At 41.2% G+C, this 15,670-nt stretch overlaps 1 protein-coding gene across 1 annotated transcript in view; it reads left to right on the top strand.

Annotated features, from left to right (window-relative positions):
• The window catches only part of FES (FES proto-oncogene, tyrosine kinase), an 80,025-nt gene that overhangs the window by 26,916 nt on the left and 37,439 nt on the right, over window positions 1-15,670 (top strand). Inside the window, exons 7-9 of the mRNA XM_018569878.1 lie at window positions 2,423-2,539; window positions 2,835-3,021; window positions 7,811-7,888. Coding sequence (XP_018425380.1) covers window positions 2,423-2,539; window positions 2,835-3,021; window positions 7,811-7,888 — 382 coding nt within the window. The remainder of the gene's footprint in view (window positions 1-2,422; window positions 2,540-2,834; window positions 3,022-7,810; window positions 7,889-15,670) is intronic.

Genomic DNA, 15,670 nt, shown 5'->3' with positions numbered 1-15,670 from the left:
ATTTATATATATATATATATACATATATATATATATATATATATATATATATACACACACACTGTATATGTATATTTCTATTTCCCTGTATGTTTTTCAATGTTTTAATGAACTCTAAAAACATTTTAAAAAACTTGCAATTCAGTGTAATATAAAATTAATCGCCAGCACTACATTTCATAGCACAGTCCAAGAGTTGCCATGATAGTGAATGAAGTTCAAGGGCATTGCTTGGCAGATCAAGACATGTATAAGAATTATCAGGCGATGGTGCAGTGGGATCAAGTTTGAGCAAGTGAGATCAAAGTTGACTCCGATTAGCTGTTATTTCTCTTGATTTACACAATAATACACATACACATATAATACCAAAGAGCCACCATAAATATTCGTATTTTGCAATTGCTGTTCGCCAAGAAATGTCGCACATACTCAGGAGCTGTCAGGTCTCATAGCACACATAGTTGGCATATCATCTACAGAGCTCTGTCATAGGCTGCTGCGAACTTGTGAATACTAAGTTTCTATTTTACACATAAATAGTTGTTACCAGAAGTAAGGGTGGAAAGATGAACATGACAATGAGTGCAGATGTGTCATCAACGGCCAGTTTACTTATGTTATTTAAAATAACACAAACAATACACATTTTAGATTATCGTTTTGTCACTAGGGTTCATAAAGGATTTATTTCCTTGTGTTCCCTATGCAATAATAGTTTATTGCCTTGACCTGAATGTAATACAGTCAGGGGCTCCAATATAGTTTTTTTTAGCTTGAAGGCGATGGGCATTTTTTTTTCCAAACTAATAGAATATTAGCAAGAAATAAAACAAAAATGACACAGACCGATTAGCCTTAACTTCATTGTGTCAAACTGTCATTCCATAAGGTGAAAGCGAAACAATACTGATTATTGCCTTTCAAATAGCTTTCAGCAGAAGTAATCCTACCATGACAGGCCAGGTCTGCTCTCAAGCCAGGCTACCAGTGTTCCTTCAATAAATCCAACATTTACTCTTCCCAAAAAAGCCCTTCACATCTGCATATGTGCAGTTCACCAAATGGTTTTTCCACTTTCCATATTAAACTGTTTAAAACACAGAAAACAGATGTTCTGATCTCTGCTAGTGGGAGACAAAAAGCAGATGTGTTACTATTACTGACCCTGCATTGTGATAAAGGCTTTGTAAATGATTTTCATATTTCAGCTGTACTATTTGAATCATTATATCCGCTATGCATGAAGCTGGGGAAAAATACAGAAGATGACTGACTATGTGTGCACTGATAATTGCTAGTGCTTCTTATCAGTTAAAGTGTTTTTCCACTTTTTCAGTCAAATTTGGGAAAACCCCTCTACATATTTGTTATGTATTCCCATTTACACAAGTTACAACTGACAAAATAGAACAGCAGAGAGGGGGATTTGCCTATCCACGCTGTTTCGCATGGATGAAGGAATCAAGCGTTTTCTTTCCACGGGGTGAACAAGGAATAACGAAAAAGTGAGCTGGTTGGAAAACTATTGGCCAAACGGTGACTGAAGCCAATAAGCTACAGTCAGTGCTCGGGTATTCCGACAGCAGCACACCTGCCAATGTCAGAGTACAATAGCCTGGTGGTGGCGATTCCCCTATCCACACTGTTTAGCATGGATGAATGAATGAAGCATTTTCTCTCCATGAGCTGAACAAGGACAACCGAAAAGTGTATGGCCAGTTTTGGTTTAACCCTTTTAAGGTCAAATACTTTCCAAAAAAATGACATTGCCTTGAACATGTTAATTTATATAACTTGTTAGTTTATATCATATACGCTATGACAGTACTATATTTACATTAGATGTTGAGAAATATCTTAGAAGCAATCTACTGTCAACACTGAAGCTGCATACAAGGAGCACAATCTAGAGAATAGCTGCAGCATTTGCCAGACAGCATAAGTAGCTTGCTGATTGGATTTACATATTGCCTTCAATTGCTTTGAATTCAGATGAATGATTTCTGTATGTTTTATGGTAATATTTTGACACACTTATTCTAGGTTTAGGGTTAAAAGCTACTACCTAATCGTTTTAGCACTTGAGGAATGGTTCCTTTGAGGTTTGGTGCTATAAAGTAATTTTAACAAAGAAAAGACTTCTTAGAGGCAAATGATCTCATGTGTGACCAGCTTCAGTCTCCAATAGCAAACACATTAGAGACTGGTCAGTGGTTGTCAGGTTTCTCCACAATTTCCCTAGCCTAAAAAACAATGACTGCTGACTGAGGTTGCCAGAATATGCTTGGTCTTGTAGTTCAAAAGCAGCTGAAGCTGTACAGTATGCCTTCATCTATTGCAGCCCTTTTTTCCAGTATGAACAGTGATACCAGTGTGATTTTCTGAATACATTATTATAATTTATTATTTTAATCTGCAGATTGACTTCACTGGAAGAAGGACTGGCCACAGTCTCAGAGGCAGTTATTAGTAAGCAAGAAGCAATGAAACAGCTTCAAAGCGATATCGCACATGAAGAAAAGCGTTATGGAGACCAGTAAGATTTACCAATATTTATTTAATTAATTTGCAGTCAATTACTATATAGTAGTCAGCTTTTCATTCCAAACAACTTTTTGTATTAGTTATTTGGAGTTTTTGAAAGGTTCCTTGTCATAGTGACTTTTGACCCTTCTTTGTTTCCTTTTTCCTATCCAACACTACTTTGAATCTATGCAAAGCTCAACATAAATTGGTTCTAGTAGAGATCATTTATAGCAGCCACAGTAACAAGTAACTTTATGAATCAAGTTGTTTCTCTGGTAACGTGATGTTCTTTTTATATGGTATAGGATTAATCTGCTAGCCAAATGTCAGTCTCTTCAGGATGCCATTGTGCAGTATCAAATGTCTGTATGCAGCAAGATGAAGCTGCAAGGCCAGCGAGACATGCTGAAGAAGAAGATGAATGAGCTTGGATCACGAGATCCTCCTCCGGCACTTCAGTTGCAGGATGATGGCCTGTCCATCTCTTCCATTGTAAGTTTCTCAACCTTTACTAGGAGAATGTTAATGTTAGTTAGATGTTATTGTTATTTACAATAGCCGTACAGCAGCCGAAGGCATATGCATCAGCTCGACTGAGCCGAAGTGGCAGCCGGAGCGGGGAGAACGACTTGCCGAATGCCGGCCGTAAGCCCCGCCAATGACAGCACGGCTGGCTCCGCCCAGTTGTAATGACAGATCATCTTCCCCAAATGACCTGAGGACGCTCATCTGTCATTAAACAATGACAACTAGGCGGAGCCAGCTAAGACATCATGGCAGGCTCTGCCCAGTTGTTATTCATTGGCCTGGACCTGCTAGAAGACTCTAGCAAGTGCCAGCCAATAGGAAACAGTTTGACAGACTAGTAAGCAGTGTGTGTCTGCACAAACACACAAGCAAAGCAAATGGCAAACGCACTCATCAATTTGTTACCAGCTCTAAGCAAGGTGCACATGGAAGGGCTTTATACAGTACAGTTTGCTGTTTCACAAACACACAGCAAGACAAGTCACTTCCCTGTTCCCGGCTCCTCTTCCTTTCTACTTCCTTTTCCCTTCCGCAAACTCATAGATGGACTGCTGCTAGAGACTGCTGAAGTTCAGGGAAGCTGAGCTGAGAGAGTTGGAGCCATCTGTTCAAAAACATGATGACTGTAAGAGCTTGGGCAAAGATTGAAAGAAATACTTTGCTGTGGAATGTTTGTTTCACTTTGAAAAAAAGTTTAAGCTTTGAATACTACTTACATTTTATACCCTATTTTGGGGACATTTAGAGCTTCTTTTTTTTTTACTATCCAATGAAAAAAGAACCCGAAAATTTTGAAAAAAAACACCCTACGTTATGTTATAAAACATTTATTACTACCAAACTTTTTGGTAAAATATAAAAAAATGGGGTCACGTTGCGTAAATACACACCAAACATGTTCAAGCTTTACAATTGTTTTCGCCCGCAAAATCGCAAAAAATAGGCGACGCTTTAAAGGCTTTTACCGCTCATCGATTTAGTGTTATCAGTAATTAGTGGCCCTAAAATTATTGCTCACACTCTGATGTTCGCGGCGATATGTAATGTGTGACATAATCGTTTTCGCACATAAGCCCGCCCGTTGGATATTTATGTTTATAAGTGCGTGCACGCCGGGGTGGGGGACTTCAAACTTTTTTGGGTGTTTTACATTTTTTTTAATATAAGACTTATATAAGACTTATATAAGACCAATATAAGACTTTCATTTTTTCTTTTAACTTTTTTTTTTTCCCCCCATAGTTCTCCACAAACTAGCGTCCTCCCATTACCCTAAGCTCAGTATACCGCGAGCTGTATACGTCGAGATCCGCCCAGCTGCGTGAGTGACAGCTGGCTCTGCCTATCTAGAGGCAGAGCCAGCTGTACCCGCCCCCTCCACCGTCCGTTCCGCCAGTCAGCGCTGGCAGAGCGGAGCGGGGAGAGGAGAATCCAGCCCCTCCCCCTGTCACGGCAGAGAGCCGTGACAGGATCGAGAGGTGAGCGAACGCCGGTATGTGTTCGCTCACCTCCCGATCTACTGAGCCGACCTGTGACAGTCTCATTGTCACAGGTCGGCTAGAACTATGAGGTGAGTGAAAAGCACTCACCTCATAGTTCTTCTTTAACGTTGTAACAGCTGCACAGGCCATTCTGGTCACAAGAAACCACTGCTTTTGTGTGCCTGCTGTGCACAGTTACATTTATTTTTTAAGTGTGATGGGCCAATGGGGTAGGAAGGCGAGGGAGTCCTTAAAGATCATTCTTCCAATTTGGCATTTTATGTACATTTCTAGTCATTTAAAGCGGAACTCCAGAATGATCTTTAATAGAATGCTATATTGGTCCAGCTTGACTCAAGTAAGTACCCAAATCACCTTTCATTTTCAAAGCTTAACTGAACAGACTGAAAAGAGAAGCTGATAGGTTGCCATTGGCAACTGCTCCAGATTTTGTCTGCTCCAGTTTTGATAAATTCCCCCCAACGTGTTCTCTGAATGGTGGCAGTACTGACGAATGACTCCCTGTGCTCCGTGTGCTGAGGGGAAGCCGCTGCCAGAATAGATCAGCTGACACTGTATGTAGCGTTGACTGATTTTCCGCATATGCATATTTACATTGATCAAAGCTGGACCAATGTAATGTTTTATGACAAATCCAGTCATTTCACAGGGCCTGTTTTAGACTCAGAAATGGATTTAACAACTTTCATATTCATTTCACTAATCAAGTAATTTATTTACCATTGAATAATGTAACCTGTATGGTGCACAGACAACCCCTTTAAGATGGTTCATCTGTGGTCATTCTACAGTATATGCCCTTGCAAGCTATGGTACTCACTTATCCCAACTAGACTTCTTGTATGTCCAGCTTTTTTTCTATGTATTTAGCTCAAGGAGTAGTAGCAATCATTTCAAAAATATTAATTCACTTCACTTCCTGCTTTGAAAGGGCAAAATAACTTCAGTTTGCCAAAGCAGTGCACACTGGGATTGGCCTGTCATCAGCAGAGCATTGCTGGGAAATCTCATCTGTAATCTCATGAGATCCCAGGGAAAGGCATTTTCCTCCCCTGAGATTATGTGCATGGTCACATGTCCTAGTCACATGTCCTAGTCACATGTCCTAGTCACATGTCTAGTCACATGTGCCAGAAATCCAGAAAGTAAAAGGAGAGCTAGTAATCTGTACTTAGAAAACATGGCCACTGTCAGAAGACGGGGAAAGAAAAGAGAAATAAGGAATGCAAAGAATACAAAGCCTGTAATTATCTAAAAGTATGTGTTTGTAGTGTTCGTAGATTGTCATTACTAAACATTTTTAAAGGTGCGTTTGTTGTTATTTAAAGATAAGGGTAAAGGTCCGCTTTAAAGCCCGATGGTAGTTTAAATGAAGTCTGCCCATCCCCAGCAGAGAAGGCTATTCCCAGCATTAGTATGCTGCTAAAGACTGCTGTATTCTATGTGATATCTTTGGTCTCCCTACAGTGGTCTTTCAAGAGGAGATGAGAGTGAGGAGATGGACCCACTTTTCTAGGTGGTTGATGGAGTGTCTATGTTGAAACAGGATTTTCTAACTCAGTTAGTTGGTGTTATCAAAAGACTGCTTTGCAGCCTGACAGCTCTGATACACCCGCAACTTAAAGGCGAACTATGGGGTTAGGGCTTTTCCCCATAGTTCTCCTAAGAGTAACGGGAGGACACAAACTAGCGTCCTCCCGTCACCCTAAGCTCAGTATACCGCGAGCTACAGCTCGCGGTATACTGAGACGCCGCAGCTGAAACAGATCACGACAATTATGTCTGGATCCGCCAAGCTGCGTGAGTGACAGCTGGCTCTGCCTATCTAGATACTGAGACGCCGCAGCTGAAACGGATCCCGACAATTATGTCTGGATCCGCCAAGCTGCGTGAGTGACAGCTGGCTCTGCCTATCTAGATACTGAGACGCCGCAGCTGAAACGGATCCCGACAATTATGTCTGGATCCGCCAAGCTGCGTGAGTGACAGCTGGCTCTGCCTATCTAGATGTACACAAGTCCTCCAGGATCCCTGGTGTCCCCCAAGAATCAAGTCATGCAAATTATCTCAATGTTCAATTCTCAATTCCCCGCCTACTCAGACACACAAGTGAGGATGTCTTGCTATTCACTAGCTAGTACCGCAGAAAATTCATCCAACCAGGGTCCCCAGACTTTATAGAACTTTTGAGGGCAAGCTCTATGGATATACGTAGCTTTATACATTGGGATAACAGACTCCACTAATCCCCTCCAATTATCCAAGGTAGGCGGAGCCGGCTTTTTCCTGTGTAACACTATAAATTTCCTAGCATAGAACAGTAAAATCCCCAACAGCGTACTAGTGGCATGAGTAGTCGTAATACGTTCCGTGAGACCCAGTAAGCAGAGTCCCATCTCCGGCTGTATGTCCTGCATCAGGAACCCGGATATGAAGTGCATGATCTCTACCCAGAAGTTCTTAATACCCGGGCAGTCCCAAAACACATGACTAAATCCCACAGGAGAGAAGGTACACCTCCAACACGTTGCTGAGCTTGTGCTATATATCCGGGCCAGTGTAGTACACCCTGTGCAATAGTTTATACTGTATTAGTCTATCTCTAGCCGAAATCAAATGTGTGAAAGGATAATCCCAGGCCTCCCTCCATTCCTCCTCATCTAAGTCCTGCACCTTTCTATGCCACTGTGCCCCACAGCTATTCAGGGGGCTGAACCTGGCAGGTAATAGAGTACTGCAGACCGTTGATAAGAGCTTACGAAGCCCCTGGGTTCTCAGCATGCACTCCAATGAGGAGGCACCAAAGCTCCCCGATGTGGGTGCAAACTGAGCTTGGAAGACATGGGAGAGTTGCATATACTGTATCTGAAAAGAAAGGATCCCAGTAGTTTAAATTTAATACGCAAGTCTGCGAAAATCACAAGACGCCCATCGCAATTGGGCTTTTTAAGTAGTAAGGCCTGATGCCTGCATCTTTAAAGACAAGTAATCAATGGCAACTCTGTATTCATATGTTGACAGGTTCTTTATGGTGCCCATTTACAGTGCCTGAAAATGCAGCATGCAGAACTTTTTTCTGTTGCATTGTGGGAATGAGTCCTTTAAAAAAGAATGGATTTTTATGTGTCCTCTCATTTTGCTTGTGATGCAAAACACTCTAAATAATACATGGGATGTGGAGGTATAAACCAGACCTTAGTGCTCAGCTAGCCTGCTGACAAATGTTTTTCTTTTTTTTTTCTTTTTTACAGGAAAAGGAAAGTGGAAGAAATCAAACCCTTGAAATTATAAAAAATCACATATCTGGGATTTTTCGGCCAAAAATTTCCGTGAGTGTTTGTTTACATTAAAAATAATAATTGAACTAATTCTGAATATAAACTGTTCTGATATCACTGTTACCAAAGCCACTTGGCGGACATCAACAATGGCTGAGCAGAGGCTGTTTGAAACCCTTTTTTGGAGAGTAAAGTATGTATACAGCACTGGTGGTCTCTGTTCATAGATCTGTAGGAAACTTGACTTGGCTACTGAGATTATTTATTTAAGAATGCAAAAAGGAATTATGTGCATTTGCCCATAAGAAACAAAAACACTCTTCTGGGAAAGCTTTCTACAAGATTTTGGAGTGTGTCTGTGTGATTTTGTGCCCACTCAGCCACAAGAGCGTTTGTAAGGGTTAGGTGCTATATAAATAACAATAATAAATACATTAAAAAAAATAAACCTTAACTACTGTATATTGGCCTGGCTATGTGCACAGTGGTACAGTCATGCTGGAACAATGGTTGGCCAACAGACTTGGAAGTGCTCAATACATATGAGATCACTGCCTGATATACTAAATCAAATGCAAGAAAACCATGCATATCATTAGCGACAACACTTTGTTGACAAATACACTCCAACAAATCTAATCTCCTTATATTAATATTCATATTCAAATTGCAACCCTTAGAACCTGTGCCTGTTTCTCTTATAACAGATCAAGAGCTTTTACTAGAATATGGTTTGCAGTTTTGTGCTTTCCATGCGGTTCTATTTGTATCTCTATGGGCAGGACATTAAATACATTTCTTGAGTTAATAACAACTCCTGGAGACATCTGTGCCCCTGTGGCTGGCTGTGAAGTGTAATTGGCTAAGCATCTTGTGCTGTCTTTAATGTCCACCCGACTTTGGAGATGGGGGCCGGGGCACATACATATAAAACCTTTACCACTTATGGAAAGGTGATTTCCACATATGTAGAGGACATTGTGCCCATTGTATAATTAAATTAAATAATACTGTTGTTAGTGTTGCCTGATAAATCTAATTAGTGTTCTGTGGGTTGTATCTTTCTAAAGTAACCACATTAACTAATCATGTGTGTGTATTGCCCAACCAGTGGCAGAAGGCTAAAGTGCCAAGGTTACAAGAAATCCTCTACGTTTCTGCTTAGAGCCCATTCACACCACAAAGCAATGTTCTTCAATGCACACATTTTCATGCATTGTGGTGCATTGACAGGCAGCTTATTCTTATTGAAAGGGCTGTCAACACACCTCAATGCATGAAATCATAGGTCCTGCATTTCTAAAACTGCAGCTAAATGCACAGAGCAATTGTATTTTTTTTAACAACCAATCATATCTTTTTTTAATGCAAAATGTAAACATTTTAAAAGCTTTTTTTTAAATATTGTCTTCATTTTTCCCCTGCCATTATCAGAATTGTAAACTGTATTTTATTTTATATTATTGTGCTCAGCTTAGTAGGTAATGCAGGATACCCATGCTTTCCATAGGTCCTGTAAACTTGGGTAGCTGTATGAATAAAAGGTCAGGAATCACCCAACAGAAACGCTCTCCTAACTAAATTTAAACAGTAATGCCACTTTTCCAGAGAAAAAAATCAATCTTCTCCGGGTGATCAATGTAAACTGCAAGGATTTTAACAAACTTGGTTGCAGTTTCTTACCTTTCTCTGTCCTTAAGAAATAGCTGTTTGTTGCAGCATGTCCTCTGCAAAATGATTCTAGAATGGGAGGGCCTGAGTTCATTACGGTGCTAGTGCACCTTTTGTGTTGTAATGAGGAAAGTTGCAGTGTCTGTATCCCTTTAGTAGTAATTAACCCTTAGGGATTGTCTCACCGGAAATGAAATTCCTATTGCAAGGGATGCCTAAACATTTACTGTATCTTAGTGCAGATCTCTGTCAATATCAATCACCCAATCACACAAGCAGAAAATTACATTTCGGGGGGCATTCTGTACACCAACTTTGTACAGAATGCCTCCAGGTCACCATATTGCATTGAATTTTTTTGACAGTTGTAGAAAATTACGGAGATTGCAGTTTTAAATGGATAGATGATGTTAATAACAGTAAATTACAAAATGGCTTGTTTAGCAATTATATAAGCCATATTCTTTATATCATATTCATAATCAAATGCAAGAAAATTATGCATATCACTAGCAACAACACTTTGTTAATGAATATGCTCCAACAAATCCAATCTCCTTCTATTAATATTGTTATTCAAAATGCAAGCCATAGCCGATAACATCTGTAGAACCTGTGGGTATTTCTCTCAGAAAGAGATCAAGAGCTTTTACTAGAATATGGTTAGCGGTTTTGTTTTTTCCATGCGGTTCCATTTATCTGTCTGTGGGCAGTGCATTTACTACATTTCTTGTGAGTTAATAACAACTTCTCAAGACATCTGTGCCCCTGCGACTGGCTGTGAAATATGCTGTCCTTAAAGGAGAACTAAGGGTTTAAGGCTTTTCCCCATAGTTCTCCTTAGGGTAACGGGAGGACACAAACTAGCGTCCTCCCGTCACCCTAGACTCAGTATACCGCGAGCTGTAGCTTGCGGTATAATGAGACGCCGCAGTATACCGCGAGATGCTGCTCGTGGTATACTGAGGCGCCGTAGCTGAAGCGGATCCCAACAATTATGTCTGGATCCGCCCAGCTGCGTGACCGTCCGTTCCGCCAGTCAGCGCTGGCAGTTTGGAGCGGGGAGGGGGGAATCCAGCCCCTCCCCTGTCACGGCAGAGAGCCGTGACAGGATCGTGAGGTGAGCGCCGGTATGTGTTCGCTCACCTCCCGATCTACTGAGCCGACCTGTGACAGTCTCGTTGTCACAGGTTGGCTAGAACTATGAGGTAAGTGAAAAGCACTCACCTCATAGTTCTCCTTTAAAGTGGGCTTTAATGGTCGAAATGAGGATATCCCAGCTTCTCCTGCAGGTAATACTTGCTGGCAAGTGAGATGGAGCCTTTGTAGAAGTTTAAGCAGTGCTTCAGTAGCGACAAAGTTGGATTGTTTTCCCAATGCTATTATATTACTGTATTATATTCATCTCACATTACGATAATGACCATTGCCTATTGCCCACACCACCCCATAAAATGGTCCTGTCACCTACAAACCTCACTTCATAGCCCTGGAAGCTGTATAGCAATGCGGGGCAGGTACTGGTCAGTGTAGCCACATGTAAAAAAGAATCTAGCTCCCCTAAGTTTTGAAAATTCTTTCCTCAATATGTGAAAAGGAGTGACTATCCACAAAAACAGCTTTATTTGGTTTACCAAGGTCAACACCCAATCTAATACCTACTGATTTCTCCTAATGTCCTCCTGTGACCCAAAGTCAGCATCTAGTCGCCTACTGCCCGTTATTTGCTGGCAGCGCAGAGCTGGCTTATATGGCTATTTATTCATTTTGTTATAGAAGCCAGACTTATAATGTAGTTTAAAAAGGCTTATTAATAAAACTTTTATAAGCTGATCTTTTGTTGAAAATTCATAATACAGTGATTGAAAGCACATGTATTGACCTGTAATTTAGTTTACAATATGAAACTGAATAGGTCATCCTCCTCACTCATTGCCCATGCAAATCTCAATTCCATGCTGCTGAAGCTCAGTGTGGTAAGTGAACCTAGTGCCTGCAGCCCAATTTCCCTTTCTCCACTCTTTCTTACCAGATTCTCTACTCCACTAAACATTGGGACCTAGATCTGTCCCCTAAGGGGGCAATTTCCTGTCCTCCACAGCACACAGGTTGAGAGTGATGTTGCCAGGTAAAGAGGAGGTACCTTTGAGCACTAGCCAAAATGGGGGTAGAGTACAGCACATGTGTGGGCCTAGACGGGAAGATCTCGACAGGCAGGTGAAGTCATCAATAAGCTGCACTGACAGTGGACAAGGACAGGGGAGTACAAGACTGGTATATGCAGTTACATTTTAAAGCAACATAGTACATTTAAAATCAACACTTGCAAAACCTCAATAATGCAAGGCATGTTAATACATACATTTATGGTTGGAACCCAGCTTTACAGACGTATTCTGTGCAAATTTACTGTGTTGATAGCTGAAGGGGCGGGCTTCCGATGACCGCAATGGCGAACGGGCAGTGTGCGCTTGCGCACACTGGCCCGTCCGGCTTTTATCTTACGAACATGCTACACACCCGCCGAACATCGTGCGATGCTTGGCGGGTTTTCGAACATGTTCGTAAGTTAAAAGTCGTGCGACCTTACAGTAGTAAAGGTCGCACGGCTTCCACACACCTTACGATAATCGTACGATCACGGGATTTCCCGCGATTATCGTAAGGTGTGTGGGCACCCTTAGTTCACAAACATGTATTCTTAACTGAATCAAATCTTCTGAGAAAATTGCTGTTAAAGTGGATGGGTGTGTTTGTTAGGGATGCTACAGCTGCCCCTAACTAAGTTAGAAAGTAATTTATCTTGGGACTGAATAAAATATAGAAATGATTGTAAATAGAATGCCTAAAATGGGGGATGTTACAACAAATGATGGTGCCCATCACAAAAACATTAAGGAGCCCCTGGATCCCCAAACTCCACCTTATCCCTTTCGCTGCCACCGACGTAAGGCTTACACCAGTGGCTGAGTGGCAAACTTCTGTTCACCGATCTCCTCCCCGTTCTATGGGACCAGGAGTGACGCATATTGCATCACTTCTGGTCACTGAGCTGTCATTGCTCGGCTACTGAAGCAATCTGCACTTCAATAGCTTGTTTAGAGTGGAGAGGTGACACTAGGGGTCTTTTGGACCCCCAGTATCACCTCAAAGAAGACCTTTCACTGCCAATATGCTATCACATGGGGGACTTGAAAACCACCCTATGACCTGTCACTGCCAATATGCTATCACATGGGGGACTTGAAACCCCCCCTATGTGAAAGCAATTAAAATTAACAAAAAGTTTTAAAAAATAATATAAGATAAAATAAATGTAAATATAAATAAAACATTTTTTTTAAAGTCCCCTGTGAACGCACATGCATTCATTCAAACACACGTCGGTTGTGCCTACGTACAAAAACAACGATCCCGCTACACATGTTGGGTATTGCAATATTTACGTGTATCCCTAAACTGATAACTTGTAGGGGCTTGGGGTACTGAATTTTGTCTCTGTTTCACAGACGCATGCAAATTTTAACCTGGGCATATTGGGTATCTATTTACTCGTCATAACCTCTTCTTTTATATTTTGAAAAACATTGGTATTTTATTGTGTTTTGGGACACTAAGATTAACTTAAGTGCATTTTTCACATAATTTGGGGGTTTGATCATTCCCCAGCGCTGTCAGCATATAACGGGAAATAGCCCACCATGTGCTGAGTTTTGGGTCACAGGAGGACATTAGTAAATGTCCTCCTGTGACTCAAAAGGGAACTAAAGCCAAAAAAGGTTTGGCCATAGCTCTCTTTTAAAGTTAGTCCTGCTTCTGAGGTATGTTCCATGCTATAATAGGAACTAACAATGCAACATACAGAGAGGTTTCATAGGTGGCTGTATTAAACAGGGTGTCCAAAAGTCTGGATCCATAGGCAAAAGCATATTAAAAATTTTTTTTAAATGTATTACAGTAAATGCTGAAATTGACGGCCTTGGACTTGTGTATACGCTGAATACAAGAACAACAAACATTTCTTAATGCAGCAGAACCAATGTTGTTACATCGAGAGGTGATTCCTCCTTTAGTGCGACAATAGTTCTGGGCCAAATCCAGTAGACTACTGACTGCAGAAGACTCCAGAGAAAATGTTTGAGCGGTGTTAGTTCTGGACAACTAGGAGGCCATTCAACTGGACCTTGTCTTCCGAACCACCTGTTTGGAAAAGTTTAACTTGTAAAATATCACAGCAATAGTTAAGTGTGGTGGGGCTTCTTGCTGAAACCACATTTCATGTAGTTCCAACAAAGAAATGTCATCTAATTGAGAGACATGAAAAGACTGTAACATGCACAGGTAAGTTCCCCTGGTATACTACTGTCTTGCATACATGAGATCAAGTGGTATCTTCTATTGGTAGTTTTAAATCCATCTTGGATCTGAAATAAAAAGTAAAAATTTAATTTTAATTTAAAAGAGAACTATGGCCCGACCTTTTTTGGCCATAGTTCTGTTTAGGGTCACAGTAAATCTCCTCCTGTGAGCCAAAACTCAGCATATAAATGGCTATTGCCCGCTATATTCTGACAGCGCAGAGACGTGCTACAGCAGGGACGGAGCCCAACAATATTGTCGGGTTCCACCCCACTGCCTGATTGACAGCTGGCTCTGCCTCTCCCCGTCCATCCCTCCAGTCAGCGCTGGAGACGGGAAGGGGGAGTCCCTGTGGGGAGCAGTGACTGACAGTCACCGCTCTCTGCAGGGAGAAGATCGGGAACTAAGCATCCAACAGGATGTGATCGCTCAGTTTTCAATCTATAGAACTGACGTGTGACAGTTTCAGTGTCACAGGTCAGCTCTAATTATGGGGATGAGTGTATTTCACTCTCCCTATTATTCTCCTTTAAGGGAAAATGCATATGGAGCCAGTTTTTTGGAACACCCTGTATATGCATTTATTTATCCTAAAGTACTTCCTAATTGCTATTATTGCCTATTAGTGCTTGGGTCCCCTGTACTGTGTAGTTGCAATGTCTGTGGCTATAGTTACACCTAAGACACAAGTAGTTGTATGTACACATACCTTATAGTACAAAATTCTAGGGCTGTTACTGATTAAAACTTTCGTATTCGATTAATCGAAAAAAAATTTAATCAAATAATTTCGATTAATTATAACGCACATACATATCCAACTACATTGGCCTATACACATACAGCACAGCAATGAAGTAATAAAATGAACTAGGATCACACTAATCCAGCACGTTATTAATCTCACGTGCCCCACTCAATATGGCCGCCGCTTGAGTGGGGCAACTCAGATTCATAACGTGCTGGAGTACTGTGATCCTAGCTCATTTTAATACTTCGTTGTTGTGGTGTATGTGTATAGGGCAATGCCTTGGCTGGCGCTCGTGCAGAATAACTTTCTTGGGCAAACCTCTTAGTTCCCAAAAAAATGGAAGTCAGGCGGTCCGAAAACTTGGAAGTTGGAACTTCCGATCGAACACCGGCCCAAGTGGCTCCGTCACCGGACACCTCCCCCCTTCCCTCCGTTAGCCGACGGAGCCACTTGGGGAAGGGGGGAGGAGTCCGGTGATGTCGATGTCCGTGACGTCACCGGATCTCTGACGGAAGACCCGGCAGCCGGTGGAGAGGTGAGTGTTTTCATCATTGATCAAAATAATTTTAATCGATCAAAACTTTTAACAATTAATCGGGTAATTAATCGTTAATTTCCGCAGCCCTACAAAATTCTTCTCCTTGGGGTAAATTCTTTGTATATTGCCTTGTTATCAATGCTGTTTTTTTTAACCTTCTCACAAAATATCTAATATTGCATTCTTTGTTATGAGAAATTCCCAATATAGCCTGCCGTGCGCAGTTCCCTTTTGAACACATTTTAAATACTTTTTCCAGCAAACCACTTTGACGAATGAATCATCAAGCTCCACAGGTTGTTTCCTCATTTTCTATCTCTTGCACAGCCTTGTATCTTTCCAGCAGGGTTTTTGATATACAAGTACAAATTACAAAGCAGAAGTGGAAGAAGCAATGTGCATTTATTTTTCTGACTGATCAGCTGCCCATTGTTATTCTTTATCAGTATGATTTGACTATACAAGAAGAGAGTAAGGATAATCTATGATGATGGTCGCAGCTCAAAAGAGGCCT

This window comes from Nanorana parkeri, unplaced genomic scaffold (genome assembly GCF_000935625.1).
Source record: "Nanorana parkeri isolate BGI_ZX_2015 unplaced genomic scaffold, ASM93562v1 scaffold1415, whole genome shotgun sequence".
NCBI lineage: Eukaryota > Metazoa > Chordata > Amphibia > Anura > Dicroglossidae > Nanorana > Nanorana parkeri.
This window is presented reverse-complemented; position numbering and strand designations above follow the sequence as displayed.